Source organism: Sinocyclocheilus grahami, unplaced genomic scaffold (assembly GCF_001515645.1).
Source record: "Sinocyclocheilus grahami isolate Dianchi unplaced genomic scaffold, SAMN03320097.WGS_v1.1 scaffold6.1, whole genome shotgun sequence".
Taxonomy (NCBI): domain Eukaryota; kingdom Metazoa; phylum Chordata; class Actinopteri; order Cypriniformes; family Cyprinidae; genus Sinocyclocheilus; species Sinocyclocheilus grahami.
In genome coordinates this window covers 1,116,279-1,132,053 of record NW_015505185.1, presented here as the reverse complement: position 1 = coordinate 1,132,053, position 15,775 = coordinate 1,116,279, and the positions used below count along the sequence as shown (strand labels likewise).

The following is a 15,775-nucleotide window of genomic DNA, read 5'->3' as shown; positions in this document are numbered from 1 at the left end:
AGACGTCTCTTTGTTTCTTGAACAATGTCCCCACTGTGCTCTGTCCACAGGCAGAGTCTCTGAATGAGAACTTGAAACTCTTGCTGCCTGGCAACCTTGTTGTATCCACTACTCAATGCTGAGCTGGTTTAAAAAAATGTTTTGCTCAAACACAGCAATTTCAACTCTTTACTGTCTACTTTGTCATGGCTGAATGACAGCCACTCTGCTGTAAGAAAGGTAAGTGATTTAAATTGATTTGAGGAAGTCTTTCCTTTGAAATGTACTGTTGATAGAAATAGGTCTTGCTCAGTTTATTTATTCTTTCATTCTTGATGTTGTATTATGTCTCTATTATTAAAATAATGTTACATTTCTATCACCTAAATCTAATCTTGCACCTTTTGCATATGTAATATCCATTTATATAGATTCTTCATTAAGATGAAATGAAGTTTATGAGGTTGCTAATGAAAAGATTATGTAGCAATTTTATGCATTGTACATATTACTTAAAAAATGGTTTAGTAACCATTTTCACTCAGAAATTGCTATTAAATTTCTCAAATAAGTGCAAAGAATATGCAAGTAACACACTGAATTAAATGTGACATTTTGAAAGTTGATTTTCTTGCAAGTTGTACTCCAGTAATCTTTGTTTTATTTACAACTTGTGTATGGTTTGGTCTCAGATTATTGCGCCGAGCATAAAGATGTGGCTGATTCACAATGAATCTTCCTGAGCCTTTGGAAACTCCCATGTCTGTTGACCTCAGAAGAAAGCTGCTCTTTTCTGTGAGTCAGAACTTGATCTCAAGAAGGAGTTGTGGACTCATCCCACCACACCCAGTAGTTCCCATTGATCCATGGAACATAAAAGCCCCCGACTTCACCCCAAAACTGTACAGATCTTCGGGTTTGCCACGGATCAAGAGCAAAAACATTTACCTGGTTAAATCAAACAATAGTGTGGATGGAAAATCGTTAATTTTGGTAAAGATTAACGATGTTACTCCTTCAATATTGCCTGGACTTGAGAAAAAGGGATGTAAAGCACGACCATTTATCACATTCTACAAACCACCAGACACACTAGAGTCAAAACTGCTGTTTGTGAGTGCAGGGATGTATCCAGCGGGGCTGTACAAAGATCCAAAACCTCATAACTTCAGACCTGTAAGTTTCTACTAAGATTATGGCTTACTTTATCTGCATTGCACTACATCAACACTAGATGACAGTCTTTATAAGACATTGAAACACTCCTTATTCAAATGCAGTGTGCTGAGGTAATGCCGGAAATTGTGACTTCTTTAGAAAAGGATTCTGGGTGCTTGATCCTCAAGTCTCAGTGCCTAAAAGCAGGTAAAATTACTTGCATCATGTCTGAAAACAGAGAGAAACAAGAATGGTTTTTCAACATTGGTATAAATTGTGTTGCATGTGATTGCCCTTGTTTTCCCACTGTAATCAATCAATCTTGTAGTACTTATAACTCTAACAGTCATAAAATACTTTATATAGAGCAAAGGTCAGATACCTCGTGGCTTTGAAACCACGCAGTAAGCTTACATGTATTACTGATAAAGCTTTGCATTTTATTTCAATGTCTTCACAGTCAATGACAGCCATCCTGACATGAACCCTTCTCACAGAGACACAGCGAGCAAAATAGACACTTTCAAACCAGCAGAGCTTAAATGGGACTCAAGGCTCATACTACCAAAGACGCCATGGCCTCCAAAATCTGCGTCTTATACAGTGAGCACAAAGAGAACACTCATATTTATCTTCTACCCTTGAACAGACAGTTTATTAACCTTCTTGGAAACATTGTATTTCCTGTATTATAGAGACATCGCCGCAGAAGAGGAGTGTATAGTGCCTTAATAGACCGAGTTGAAGAAAAGCTGACCAACTCTTGGAGGAAATGAATCTGTTTTAAGACAAAAGAAAGAATTTTGTGTTGTGGTGTGCAGATAAAGCTAATTTAAACATCAATTTTCTGATTTGTCTAATGAGTCCTGCTGTTTTATGGAGAACCCCACATTATTATACACTTTTCTTTTTTTCCTTTCTTGTCTTCATTTTTAGCTTTCTTTTCTTCTGATAGATAGATGTTACAAATAGAGAAAAATTTTTTTTTGTATTGCATACACAAAATAAATGTTAGCACTGCATTAAAAGAAATACATACATATGCTACTTTTCAAACAAAATGTTAGAATTATTCATTTCATTTTTAAAATAATATATACATATGAAGAGTTCCAATGCAAAAGCCTCTAAAAGCCATTTTGGTCAAAAATGAGATAACAATACTGAGTGAATGCTCTCCACACATAGTATATGTTCATCAAGTACTTTCACTTCAAATGTGTTAAATCACAGCCTCAACCCATTCAGAAGTACCAGTACTTACATAGAAACCTATATAGTTCCTATATAAGAAATTCTAATTTTAAAGAAAAACGTCAGACGTACTTAGAGGCTTTTGCATCTGAAGTATATATATCCTCCTGACTACCAGGAAAAAACAGTTTTGGGAATTTAGTATTTTGTCATGTCATTACATTGTTTAGAGCATAAGAAAAAATTGTACAAATAAAATTTTTGAAAAATTATATTTTATTCATATGTTGTGCCATGTCCTCTGTAGAAGACATCGGGACTTTAAAAAGTCCTGTTTTTTAGGAAATAAAAAGACATGAATAGACATGAAAAGGCAAAAACAGTGGGATTTTTGTTTTAATCACAAATCAATTTTCAGTTTTTTTATACCAAACTTTATATAAAGACGATTCTCAACTATGTTATGAAAGATATTTTTAAAAAACATTTTTCTTTATGCAAAATGTGTGTAAAATGGCCATAAACAAGTTTTTCCATTATATACAATGTATCTATAAACTGTTTAATATGTATGCTAATTTGCATATTAATGTGTTTTTGGGGCAACATAGAATGAACAAATAAGTGCGATAATGGGAGTAATAATTAGCAAGATTTTCATAATAACATCTAATATTTAATAGGAATATTGATACATAATTTTTTCTCTATTCATTTGTTGTGTCTCCCAAAATGTGTAATAAACATGCTTTAAGTCCTGGGGCAAGTTCAAGCTCAAACCGGTGTGCACCGTTTTGCTACGGTTTCCGGTTTGAACGACATGTTTCCTGGAAACGGTGTGCAACGGTGTGCAACGGGGTTTGAGATACGTTTTCTCTTGTTTGGTGGGTGTGTCAAAAATGTCAGCCCAATCAGCAGCAACATGTACATATAAACCACGCGGTATTAAATAGACAGCTCACACAATGTAATTAACATTCAAATAAATTCACAATGCGTCAGCAGAACTCTCTTATCGGGCTCACTTTTATTGTTAGACCACCCTATTTATCTGTTCCTGGGAAATATGTTTGTTCCTGTGGGTTTACAGACTCGCATTCATATTGATATAATTTTTATATTCTTTGTGCGCTCCTTCTAGAAATGTGTAACTTAGTTGGGGTGAATGCCACATTTCGTTTAAATGCCAAACTATGAAATGTGCGCGAGATTGGATTCGTAATCTATATTTATATTCTGAGACTTTGCGTTTTTAATGTTTCTGTATCCTCCTAAATGTATTGTAAATATATAGAAATAATATTTATTAGATTTAATGTACACATTTAGGCACTGCTTTTAACTTCCTTTCAGATAGAGTGGGACAGAATGGTCTGAATACTTAGGACCATGTGATATTTAAGTTTTTTTTTTAAAATAAATCTGCAAAAATGTCAACAATTCTGTGTTTTTCTGTCAATATGGGGTGCTGTGTGTACATTAATGAGGAAAAAAAATTAACTTAAATGATTTTAGCAAATGGCTGCAATATAAAAAAGAGTGAAACATTTAAGGGGGTCTGAATACTTTCCGTACCCACTGTATATATATTTATATATATTTGTGTACTGACCTGTTTTTTATTTATTCATCACATGAAATTCCGCGTTATACAGTAAATTCCGTTTTTATGACTGGATTCCGTGATTCCGTCCATTTTTTCTGCATCGCGGAAATCATAGGGCCCTACTATTGTGGCAAAAGAATATGATGAGCTCATTATGAGAGTAAAAGACAGGGACATTGTTGTTTATTTACTTAGTAATTGAGTCTCTCCAACTAGGTGGCAACATAGCGTTAAATCACCATTCAACAGACTCAAGCCACCACCGCACTGCCGTCTATTGGACTGCAGAAAGATACTAACTTTTCAATCTGCTACGTTTCTGACTGTACTGACAAACTATGCTGACACCGTATCCTCGCCGCGACAAAGTGACCGTTGAAAATCATTTGAACTTTGTGTCACCACGTCATAAATAGAACGAGGCATCAGTTTACTGCATCCAGTGTAGACAACATCACTGATTATAATGGGTTCTCTTCTACACTGGACGCGAGCGGCACAGCGTGACAAAATACAATATAATTCTATTGTATTTTGTCGCGCCGTGCGATGTTATGTGACCGATGTGATAAGCGCGGCCGGTATAAACACCAGCATTGACTGAGTGGCCGCGATCAGCTCTGGTGGCCGTTACACAGGCTTCAATGCGCCGCAGACGCGTAGATCAGCTCTAGTCTCTAACGTCACTGAATCTGCTGTTAAAAATGAGCCATCCATTCATCATATCATCATGCAAAACTAAGAATTAGAATCATTGTAATGTGACGATCAAATATAGGTGCGGGTGGGTGGTGGGCAGATAATTTGAAGCAGCAGACTCGGGTGAAGTTTGAGCTCATCCGCGCATCTCTACACTACACTGATCTGGGTCGCCAGTAGCAAACAATGGAGCGCACTCTGCTGGACAAACTAAGTAATTACACCATTCAGAAGCATTTAATCTGCGTTATATGTTCTGTAAAAAAAATTTAATATCGGCGGCATATTCACAGATACCGATATATCGGCGACAGGCTCAATTCAGCCAATAATATCGGCTAAACGATATTAATCATTTTGTTTGGCATGTAAAATGGTAAGTTTTAAAATAGACACTCATACATAATTAATTGTGATTTTGCAGCCATGCAAATTGTATTAGATCTTTCAAAAGCCATTTAAAAACACCATATGTCTATGTGTGAACTTTTAGGCAAGCACTGGTTGTGCATCTGGGGTTTTGGACCTATGGAACATCATCCTAAACTCATATTGTTCTCATACTCCTGAGGGAAATGGGGAACGGATTATCAGAGCAACCCAACCTTCTCTCCAGTCTTCCGTTCTGTAATTCTCTTCACATCGCTATTCTGGGTCTGGATTTCGCAGGCAAAACGACGGTCCTGTACCGTCTGCAGTTCAATGAGTTTGTCAACACTGTCCCCACCAAAGGTTTCAATGCAGAGAAAGTCAAAGTAGCTGTCGGGCACTCACAAACAGTGACGTTTCACTTTTGGGACGTTGGCGGCCAGGAGAAACTGCGCCCTCTTTGGAAGTCCTACACACGGGGCACTGATGGCATCGTGTTTGTTGTGGACTCTCTGGACACGGAGAGAATGGAAGAGGCAAAGACAGAGCTTTACAAAATTGCCCGCTCCTCTGAAAATCAAGGAGTGCCTGTGTTGATTATTGCTAACAAGCAGGACTTGAGACAGGCTCTGTCACTGTCACAAATAGAGACCATGCTGGCTCTCAATGAACTGGGACCCTCTACACCGTGGCACCTGCAGCCCTCCTGTGCTATCATTGGAGACGGTCTCAAAGAGGGACTTGAAAGACTTCATGACATGATCCTAAAACGAAGAAAGATGCTCAAACAGCAAAAAAAAAAAAAGATAGACCGTAAAGGTATTATATAAAAGGAGGGGAAAAAAGAACAATGCAAGTTGATAGTTGCAAACTTTAATTTTTATGTGCCCAGAGTTGGTTAGAACCAACAAGCACTTTAGTTGTTTACTTTCTCATTGTTTACTTCTCTGTTTTTTTACTATCTGTCATAGACTTAGAAATATATAAACATAATATAAAGATTTTTCATCACACTGAAAGGTGATTCTTCTTGGAGGTTTTATTTAGATTGTTTATTTGCAATAAAATGGCTTGTTTATTCTAAATTGTCACTTCAAGTAATACAGTACTTTAACACATACGTCTGCCAAATATTATGTCTGGCCATATTTTATGGCCAGGTATTTTTCCTTGCACTATCATGTTAAAGGAATAGTTCACCCAACAATTAAAAATATGTGAATGAAAACCTATTTACATTATTTTATGTTCATGTTGTTCCCTGAACAATGACTTAAATTTAAATCTTTTTTACACAAAGCTATTGTATATAGGGATGCACAATATCAGTATCATATCAGTTATCAGTCAAGATTTTTTTTTTACTTGTAGTAATATTTGATATTTAATTGTGCATGCTCTTTAGTTTTACATTTAGACTATAATTGCAGTCATTTAATGCTCACTTCAAGATCAACTTTAAAAACACAAAAAATGTAATAACAGTTAACTGTAATAGGAATCTCCATTTTTCATGCCGTACATTATAATGTTGTGATGCCTACATTGATTTTAGTTTTTGTTTAATTTTTTTTAGACAATTGTAAAGATTTTTAATATAGATTTAACTGTTACAGTCCATAACATTAAAGTAATTATTGGCATATTAGTATGGTGCAGAATTTCAATATTAGTGCATTCCTTAGTACATGCCATTAGAAAACATAATGTACAGCACAAGTTATATGGTTTGCTGTTATGATACTTTTATGGTGCTTTGTGTCACTTTGGAGGTTTAATGATTCATACCCAATTCATTTCTTTCACACTAAGTCATACAGGTTGGTGAGGAAAATATATAATTTTTTTTATTTTGGAGTGAACTATCCCTTTAACACATCCCTTTAAAAAACAGTAGGCTACTTGGAGCCTTCCACCACATTCTTCTTTGGTTCAGTAATACTAAGGTGAGAATAAAAAGCAAATGCCTCTGCATCGTACATTACAAGACCAAAGGCCCCTCTGTCTGTTCTTATCAGATTAGAAATGACCCTTCACCTATGATCTATGTATCCACATTTGCAGGAATCAGAAACACTGAAAGAGCTCAACTGGAGGGGTTTTGTATGATTTATCTGCTGTGTATCACATGCTCCTCTAAATTCCAGTCCTGCCTCGTAAATCCAGAGCGACTGGGACTCTTACCTCCCTGTTCCATTGATGTCAGTAATGCTGCCTGGGATGGTGACAGACTGGAAAAAATCTGCTGTGCAGTTTCCTTTCCCACACTTTCGCTAGACTGATACTGAGCTACAGGTCAGTATCACACCTGCAGAATTTGGAAACCTGTTGGTTCCCCAGTAAAGTGGCGCTAAAAACACTTCTGTACACTTCAATCACGCTTAATGTATGAATTTCATTTATTTAATAATATACCAACCCAAAAAGCATCTGCATATAAATGTTTGCAGACATTTTCTCTAACTAACTGTATGTAATTTTCACGTAGATGTAGTTAATTTTGAATATGAACATGCTTGACTAAAGTTTGACAGCTAGCCAGAAGGTTTCTGAATACTTATTCTAAAGAGTATATCTATTTTGTCATTTAAAACCAACAATGTTTTTAATATTTTGCTTAAAGGGGTGGTTCAGTGGTTATTTTCTAGGCTTGATTGTGTTTATGGGGTGCAGTCTAACATGTGTTAATGCTTCGTTTAAAAAAAAAGGCAATTTTTTCACATAAGTTACCTTTATTCCACACCGCTCTGTCCCTTCTCTGAGAAACGCGCTGATCAATTTCCTTCTTTTATGAAGCCCCTCCCTCAGAAATAGGCGATGGGCTCTGATTGGTTAGATAGCCCAGTGTGTTGTGATTGGCTAAACCGCCTCTAGTGCGCTGCTTAACGTCCCGCCCCTCTCCTCAGCGGCATGTGCTCCGGTTGTATTGTAAACAAAGGCGTCGTTAAAGGGGGCATAACACACAACGCTTCACCCAATCTCATGTTAATCTTGACTACCTATAGAGTAGTACTGCATCCTTCATATCTCCAAAAAGTCTTTAGTTTGATCATATTTATAAAAGAAATATACAGCTTTGCGATTCTCTCCGGAAAAAGCCGAGCTCCTGGAGGCGCATTGTGGGCGGAGCTAAAGAGTGACGAGCACTTGAGTCGCTGAATGCCAACAAAACAGACATTTGATGCCGTTTCACTTACCGTCTGCAGTTCTAAATCATGACCGGGATCTTTTACAGCTGGGACCGCTCCATCTTTCAGTATCAAACGATCTGCAAATCCAGCATCGAACTGGGCCTGGTTTATAAACGTTCGTCAACAAACACACTTGTGAAACTCTGTTGCTGCCCCGGAAAAACAAACTGTATCCACTGTTTACATAACGCTGGGTTCTTTAGGAAGCTAAACAAAGTTATCTTTCCCTTACAACCAAAAACACATTTCTTTGGAGACATTCTTCCCGAGCAAGTCCAGTGCAGCGCTGCCTCCGGATAAAGCTCGTTGATGGACGCGATCTCGCTCTTTTGGTCTGGTCGATGTGTGCACGGGCGCGCTCTTCCGGGAGAAATGCCCATATAAGGAGTTCCACCCTCGTCTACGTCATGAAGAGCCACGATCGAAAAAACACTCTCCGAAACTTGTATGAACCCGGAAGTAAGACTTTTAGCTTTTTGTAGGCATTAAACTGCCAGAATTTTAAAAGACGATATCTCTGTTTGCATTGAACTTTCAGCTTCGTAACTTTGCAGATATTGTTTATGCTCAAACAACAACATTACACACTAACTAACGTTAAAAAAGTGAAATCGCAATGAACCACCCCTTTAAATAGCGTATTTGTTTATTTTGTATCAAGTGCAATGATATTCATATATATATATATATATATATATATATATATATATATTTTAATACTATAGCCCTCAGTTATGAAAGCCCATTTTAGATCAAAATAAAAAAGGTAACCGTTTTTTTTATCTCACAATCCTGACGTTTTCCTCACAATTCTGACTTTTTCCAGAATTTTTAGGTTTTATCTCGCAATTCCGGCTTTTTCTCTAAATTCTATATTGTCGCAACTGGTTTTTTTTCCACCACAAAATATAAATATAAGGTAATTGTGACTTTTTACGTTGCAATTCTGACTTTTTCCCCTAGTGATTGCAATTTTATTTGTAACTCACAACTCAGACTTTTTCTTTTCAGAATTGCGAGTGGAATCTTGCAGTTCAGCATTTATATGTTGCAATTTTGAGTTTGTCTTGTAATTCTACGATTATATGGAACTATTCTGAATTTTTTTCTCAGAATGTCACGAAGAGCATCAGAATTGTGAGAAAAGTTATAATTACCTTTATTATTATTATTTTTTATCCAATGGCAGAAACAAGCTTCCATACTAGCTCCATAGTGCAGACTTATGCTTAATCTATTTTTCTGCAACCTTTTTTTTAGAGAGAAAAAATGAGTAGATTATGTGAATGACCTCTTTTCTTTTCTCTGAACCACTGTGTGTAAAAGAATACAATTTAACAGAAAGAGGGAGTCTTTTTTGTTTTGATACATGGCCGTTTTCTAGAAATTCACAATTCTTTTTGTTGCTTTTAACCAGTTGTTGATACTTTTACTAGTTAAAACAGTTTTAGACATTGTTTCAAGGAAAAGTATGAGCTTGTTGTGTTCAGTTTATCTCAGAAACCCTGTAGTGCAGTGTATGAGATCGTGTGGGAAAGAGAGAGGTGTAATGACCTGGCTCTCCATGAAGACTCCCCCGTCTGTATCTGATGACAGTGTGTTGGAAGACTGCTTTTGTTGTTGAGCTCTGCTCTCATCTCATTCCAGCTTGAAGGATGAGGTCGGGGTAGATGGGGGTCTTGTAGCTGTTCCTCTGTCCTTTTGTGTGAAAAATTATTTCTCAGTGGGTTCAAAGCAGGTTCTGATGAACGTTAGATAAGGAGATTTTATGGGCTAAATAAGTAATGTTTTGGTGTTTTAGAACTAAGTAAACATTGTGTTCTGTAACCACAGAAGTCTGGTTTATATCAGTGTGCTACCACAGATAATGTGATCACTGCAAAGATCTTGAGCATGTTTAGCGTGGTAAATACTGATTGCGTTTAATCCCTATGGCTTTAGTTGTCATAAGGTCTGTATTCATCCTGATGCTTGTTGGTCCAGCCATGTCTGATCCAGCCTCAGCAATAAATTACTGCATTGAGAAACTAACTGGTGCTTGTCTCAGAGAATCATTGGTGACTGAGTTCCCACGGTCAAGGAAAAGTTTTTTAAATTGCTATTTCAGGTTCTGTGAAAGTCATGAAAATGATCAATTAGAAAAAAAAATATTCTTGTGAATTTTAATCGTAAGTACACATTTTTCCCCCTCAAGCTATATTAATGCTTGAAAATATTTATTTGGCTAGAAATGGTACAAAATTTGGGGTCAGTAAGATTTTTTTGTTTTTGAAAGCTTATACGAAACCTGGCTGCATGTATTAGATATAAAAACGGGGCCGCAAAGTATTATTACAATTTAAAATGAATGTTTACTGTTTTAATATATATATTTAATATATATTTTAAAATGCAATTTATTCCTGTGATGGCAAAGCTGAATTTTTAGTGTCGCATGATCCTTCAGAAATCATCCTTATATGCTGATTTGCTGAAACATTTCTTGTTAATGTAGTAAATAGTTGTGCTGCTTTTTTTTGTGAAGAATAGAACGTTTAAAAAACAGCATTTAGTTGAAATGGCAATGTTGAAAATCATGTCATGAAGATAGTCTTAGATGCTGACATAGCAATAAAAAATATCCTATACTGATTTTGAACAGTAGAGTATTTATCTATTTATTTTTTTTAATTGCGTATACAGTATTCATGAATAAATGCTGCAATGAAAGGCTAGGTTTTCAGTAAATAAATGTAATCATATGACTTAAGAATACAATTTATAGTTTTTAGTTATTTATTTATTTTCTCTTTTCATATCATAAACATTTACAACATGAAATATCCATACTCTGAAATGTCTCATTCAGCAAGTGTAGTGTTTCCAGTTAAGGAAGTTTTTCTTCGCAATAGCTGTTTATATAGTGCACACCTCTGCTGCATTTGTCTTTGTTTCTAGATAATAATAGATGGTTCTTAACTAGGAGTTACTTAATCTGTCATGCCACATAATTGCGGAAAAGCATTTAAATGATGAATTAAAGTTGTAGTATGAGGAAATGTATTTGTGCACATTAAGGAAAGAATAGCTGAGAAAACAGAGCCTCCTTACAGAACAACTCGGTCTAGTCAGACTAGTTTTATTCTTTAGAGGAATGTGCTTTTTGTGGTGTGCATTCCCCCCTCTTTTTCCTCCTCGCTGTTTATGTAGAATGCTTGCTAAAAAAAATCCGCTGATAAGTGACACAGTCTCTAAAAATACAGTATATTTATGGACCTTTAGTTCAAAAGTTTAGTTGAAAAACATGTTATCAAAGGAATGACATGAGAACTTTTGCCATGGAAATCAGATGTGCATATAGCCTTACTTCCACAACATGGCAATGTTTTTAAAGTACAAAAGAACAGATTTTTTTCTGTTGGTTAATAAGACTGCTCAGGAGACAGGTCTCAACAAATCTCAGCAATACCAAGTATTTTACAATATATTGCAATAGAAATGTACTTTAAGAATGAGTCAGCATGCATGCAGAAACATGCTGACACCTACACAATCTGCTTTTCATACAACAAAATCATTTCACACAACATAGTGCCAAAATAGTCCACAGGTATGTGTATCAAAGGGTTTTGGATGCCTGTGAAATCTCTTCATCTGAGATAATATTCAAGGGAATGTCATGATGAGATTGCACCCCATGTTTACCAGTCTGTCCAATCACAAACTGTACCAAACTACAAATGCCATTTATTAGTTAAAGAGATACTCACTGTCTTTGTAGAACACTGTGGATTTAAAATAAATAATAATAATAATATATATGCAGATTATGCACTTAATAGTTTGGGGTCAATAAGATATTTTAATGATTTAGAGTCTTTTAGTCTTTTATCAGGGCTGCATTTGTTTGATTAAAATACAGTAAACACAGTAATACTGTGAAATATTATTACAATTTAAAATGTTTTCTATATTCATATATTTTAAAATGTAATTTATTCCTGTTATGGCTTTCAGCTGCAGCCTTCAGTGTCACATGATCCTTCAGAATGCTGATTTGGGGGGAAAAAAACTATTATTATGATCAGTGTTGAAAACTGTTGTGCTGCTAAATAGTTTTGTGGAAACCGTTTTACAGTTTTTTTCAGTATTCTTTAATTAATAAAAAATCTAGAAACCAAAATATTTTGTAACAAATGTATTTACTCTCACTTTTAGTCAGGTTGTGCATCCTTGCTGAATAAAACTATTAATTTATTTTAAAAAAAAGAAATCTTATGGATGGAAAACTTTTGAAATTATTGTCTGTATTTAAATCACTTTGTGACTTAAATTTTCTGAAGTAGCTTAAGAAGACTTACAGAGAAATACAGAGAGTCATATGTCTAAAGTACTTTTGTGATTTTTTTTTTTTTTTTGTCATGTTGGAGTTTCACAGCCCCAGTCCCCTTTCATTACATCAAAAACATTGGATATTCTCCAGAAATCATGGCATGAATGACATGAGGGTGAGTAACTGACATGATTTTATTTTTTGCGTGAATAATGTAGCTTTATCATAAAATTTTAATGCAGATATCTATATAAAATCACCAACACATTGTCTGCCTTCTGTAGAGAGTGTATAAAGACGTCTTCATTAGCAACAGGAAAGGCAGGAACTCAGTCATCCAAGCCAAAAGTGCAGTGTATCTTTGTTCTGTATACTATTCTCAAAGGGCATATCATGTTTACCTTCTAACTAGACCACTCAGTTGAAGAACAACAATGTTTTCTCTCTCACTTTCTAAAGCGCAGCTGTTTGCAGGTCTTTTTCAGCCCTGAGGAGCAGACTGCTGTTCTCGCCTCTGGCGCTGTGAGCTACTTGAGCTCTCTTGCATGTGCAAACAAAATCCAAGAGTCCTTTGGGGGACTCGGTGACGAGGGCACTGTTGTGATGTTCTGTGTGCTGTAGCAAAACCTTTTTTTCCCACAGGGTGCAGGTGTTTCCTTCTGAGGAAATCAGAGGTGTCCTGAACAACACTGTGTTATCAGCAACTCTCTCAGTGAAGAATAAACAGCGATCACATGGATAACAGGAATCTTGCTCTGTCGGATACAAGCTTCCCCTAAATGCTGATCTAAGGTCAGTGCAACCTACCTGGATTCATATCAGAATGTTAAATTGCATCAGCGCTTTAGGGCAAGTTATCTAAAACTGCCTTGTTATAGGGAGGAAATCCTATCCATTGCTATTTGGTCACATGGCCTGTGTAAATAAAGACTCTGTTTGTAAATGATCTGCCATGTAAATAATCTTCATGACTGCATGACTTACAGTTTGCATTCTCATCTCATCTATCATCTGATAACACTAAAGGAAGTTGAATTTTTAGGCTTCATTGCGTCTCATGAGAATGGGTTTGTTTATCAAGGGCCTTTATAATGTGACTAAATGGCCCGGTTTCATAGACAGGGCTTAGACTAAACCAGAATTAGGCCATAGTTCAATTAGGACATTTAAGTAATTTTTATAAACATGCCTTAGAAAAACACATTACTGGTGTGCATCTTAAGACAAAACAAAGGCACTCACATGTTTAAAGATCAGTCAGTGCAAGTTTCTTTCAGTTGAATCGGCTCAGATTTACATTTTAGTCTAGGACTAGGCTTAAGCCTTGTCTGTGAAACCAGGGGAGAGAAGATTAGATTAGTGAAGTAGAAAATTATGAAAAATTATGTTTTTAGACCTAATGAAACTTGTTAATATTTTACTTGATACAACATATCTAACTCGTCCAACACCAATTGATCTAATGTATTTTATTTATCTATTTATTGTCTGTTGTAGATATTATATTTAAGTATTATATGAATTTTAGTAATTATATAAATGGCATATCTTTATGATATTAATAATAAAAATATATTAATTTCAGTAATTAAAGAAATTATTTATTGCTTAGATTTGTAAATATTATTTAGTGTCTACATCAATAAATATGAATTAACAATGAAAAATACTTCTTCTTTTTTAATGACTATAAAAATCAAAAGTTGTGTTTTTTTAATGTTGTTTAACTGACCTGAGCTAACATTTAAAAAACAAAACATTGAACAGTTGTATTATTACTGACTAACATTAACAAATATTAATAAATACAGTAACAAATGTGTTGCTCAATGTTAGTTAATGTTTACTAACATTGTTAACTAATGCATTAACTGATGTTAACTAATAGACTTTATTGTAAAGTTTTACCCATTTTTCTTGTTCTTTTTATAATATTACAATTGTACTGTTCAAAGTACGCTGAAAAAAAATTGGTGAATAAAAAAATAATTTTCACTCAGAAACCGCAAGTAACATTGAAATAAACATGAAATTTTGATACAGAAATAGTATTTTCTTGTAATACACTTCCATAATAATTTTTTTTGTAAAAAACATTTTTTGCGCTCTATTTATAAACACTAATTTCCTACAGTCTGTCACTCTCACAATAACCTGTGATAAACATGTGAAAACCAATAACAGTGACCATGTAGCCATAACACAATTCTTAACCCTTTTTTCTAAATGACAAACAAAAAGGAGGAAAACATCCCTATCAGTCAGTTTTACGTAATGACTCTGATCCTCTGTTTCTGCAACATCCTGCCATGTTAACAGGTCTTCATTACCAGTGACTCATTTCCTTTGAGGATGTTACACGTGGTGAACATGACTTGATTAGTGCCGCACACACGCACACACTCGCACACACTCGCACACTCTGATACAATTAAGGGAAAGAGACTTCTGACATGATGTTCTGTCAGACGCCCCACAGTGTACACAGTGCCTGCAGTATACTTGCCCTTACTGGAGAGGATGCAGCTGCTAAACGTGAAAAAAAAAAAAGTACCTTCACAAAGCACACAGTTCATTCCAGTTTACTACTACGGCAAGCTGTAACCTCAAACCTCAACATAATCAGAAAGAATGTCAATTCAGCATTATTTTAAAAATGTAGCATTGATATGTAAGACCATAAATACTATAATTCTACTGTTCTGAGAATCCTGGCAAAATCCAAGATGTACAGGAGTTTTTTTTTTCCCCCACCTAAACAGATTTGGGGAAATTTAACGTCATTGCTCACCAATGGATCCTCTGCAGTGAATGGGTGCCATCAGAATGAGAGTCCAAACAGCTGATAAAAGCATCACAATCATCTACAAGTAACCCACACAACTTAAGTACATCAATTAATGTCTTATAATGCGAAAAGCTGCATGTTTGTAAGAAACAAATTCATCATTAAGGCATTTTAAAAACTTGAAACTGTCACTTATGACCAAAATATGAGCCCATAATTACACTTTCTCCAGTGAAAAAGTCCCTGTTGTCCTCTCGCATCAAATCCACCAACATGTTTGTTTAGAACTGTTTTGGACTGTTTTTGCTTGTAAATTGGTGCTTGATCTGTGCATATTTCTCTCCTGATTCAGATGAGACGTATCTTTTTCTATGGAGAAAGCAATATTATGAATAGAGGACTCGTATTTTAGCTGGAAGTAATAGCCAGAAGTTAAAAATGTCTTAATGATGGATTTGTATATTATAAATAAGCAGCTT

At 35.4% G+C, this 15,775-nt stretch overlaps 2 protein-coding genes across 2 annotated transcripts; both read left to right on the top strand.

Moving 5' to 3' along the window:
* Positions 1-708: 708 nt before the first annotated feature.
* Positions 709-1,945, top strand: LOC107588226 (uncharacterized). Its single transcript, XM_016276258.1, has 4 exons — positions 709-1,155; positions 1,260-1,344; positions 1,598-1,740; positions 1,833-1,945. The coding sequence occupies exons 1-4, from the start codon at positions 709-711 to the stop codon at positions 1,911-1,913; spliced, it is 756 nt and encodes a 251-aa protein (XP_016131744.1). The 3' UTR covers positions 1,914-1,945.
* Positions 1,946-4,948: 3,003 nt separating this feature from the next.
* LOC107588218 (ADP-ribosylation factor-like protein 4A) lies at positions 4,949-6,227 on the top strand. Its single transcript, XM_016276246.1, has one exon. It carries the CDS (start codon positions 5,212-5,214, stop codon positions 5,833-5,835), a length of 624 nt encoding a protein of 207 aa, XP_016131732.1. The 5' UTR covers positions 4,949-5,211; the 3' UTR covers positions 5,836-6,227.
* The last annotated feature ends 9,548 nt before the right edge of the window (positions 6,228-15,775 follow it).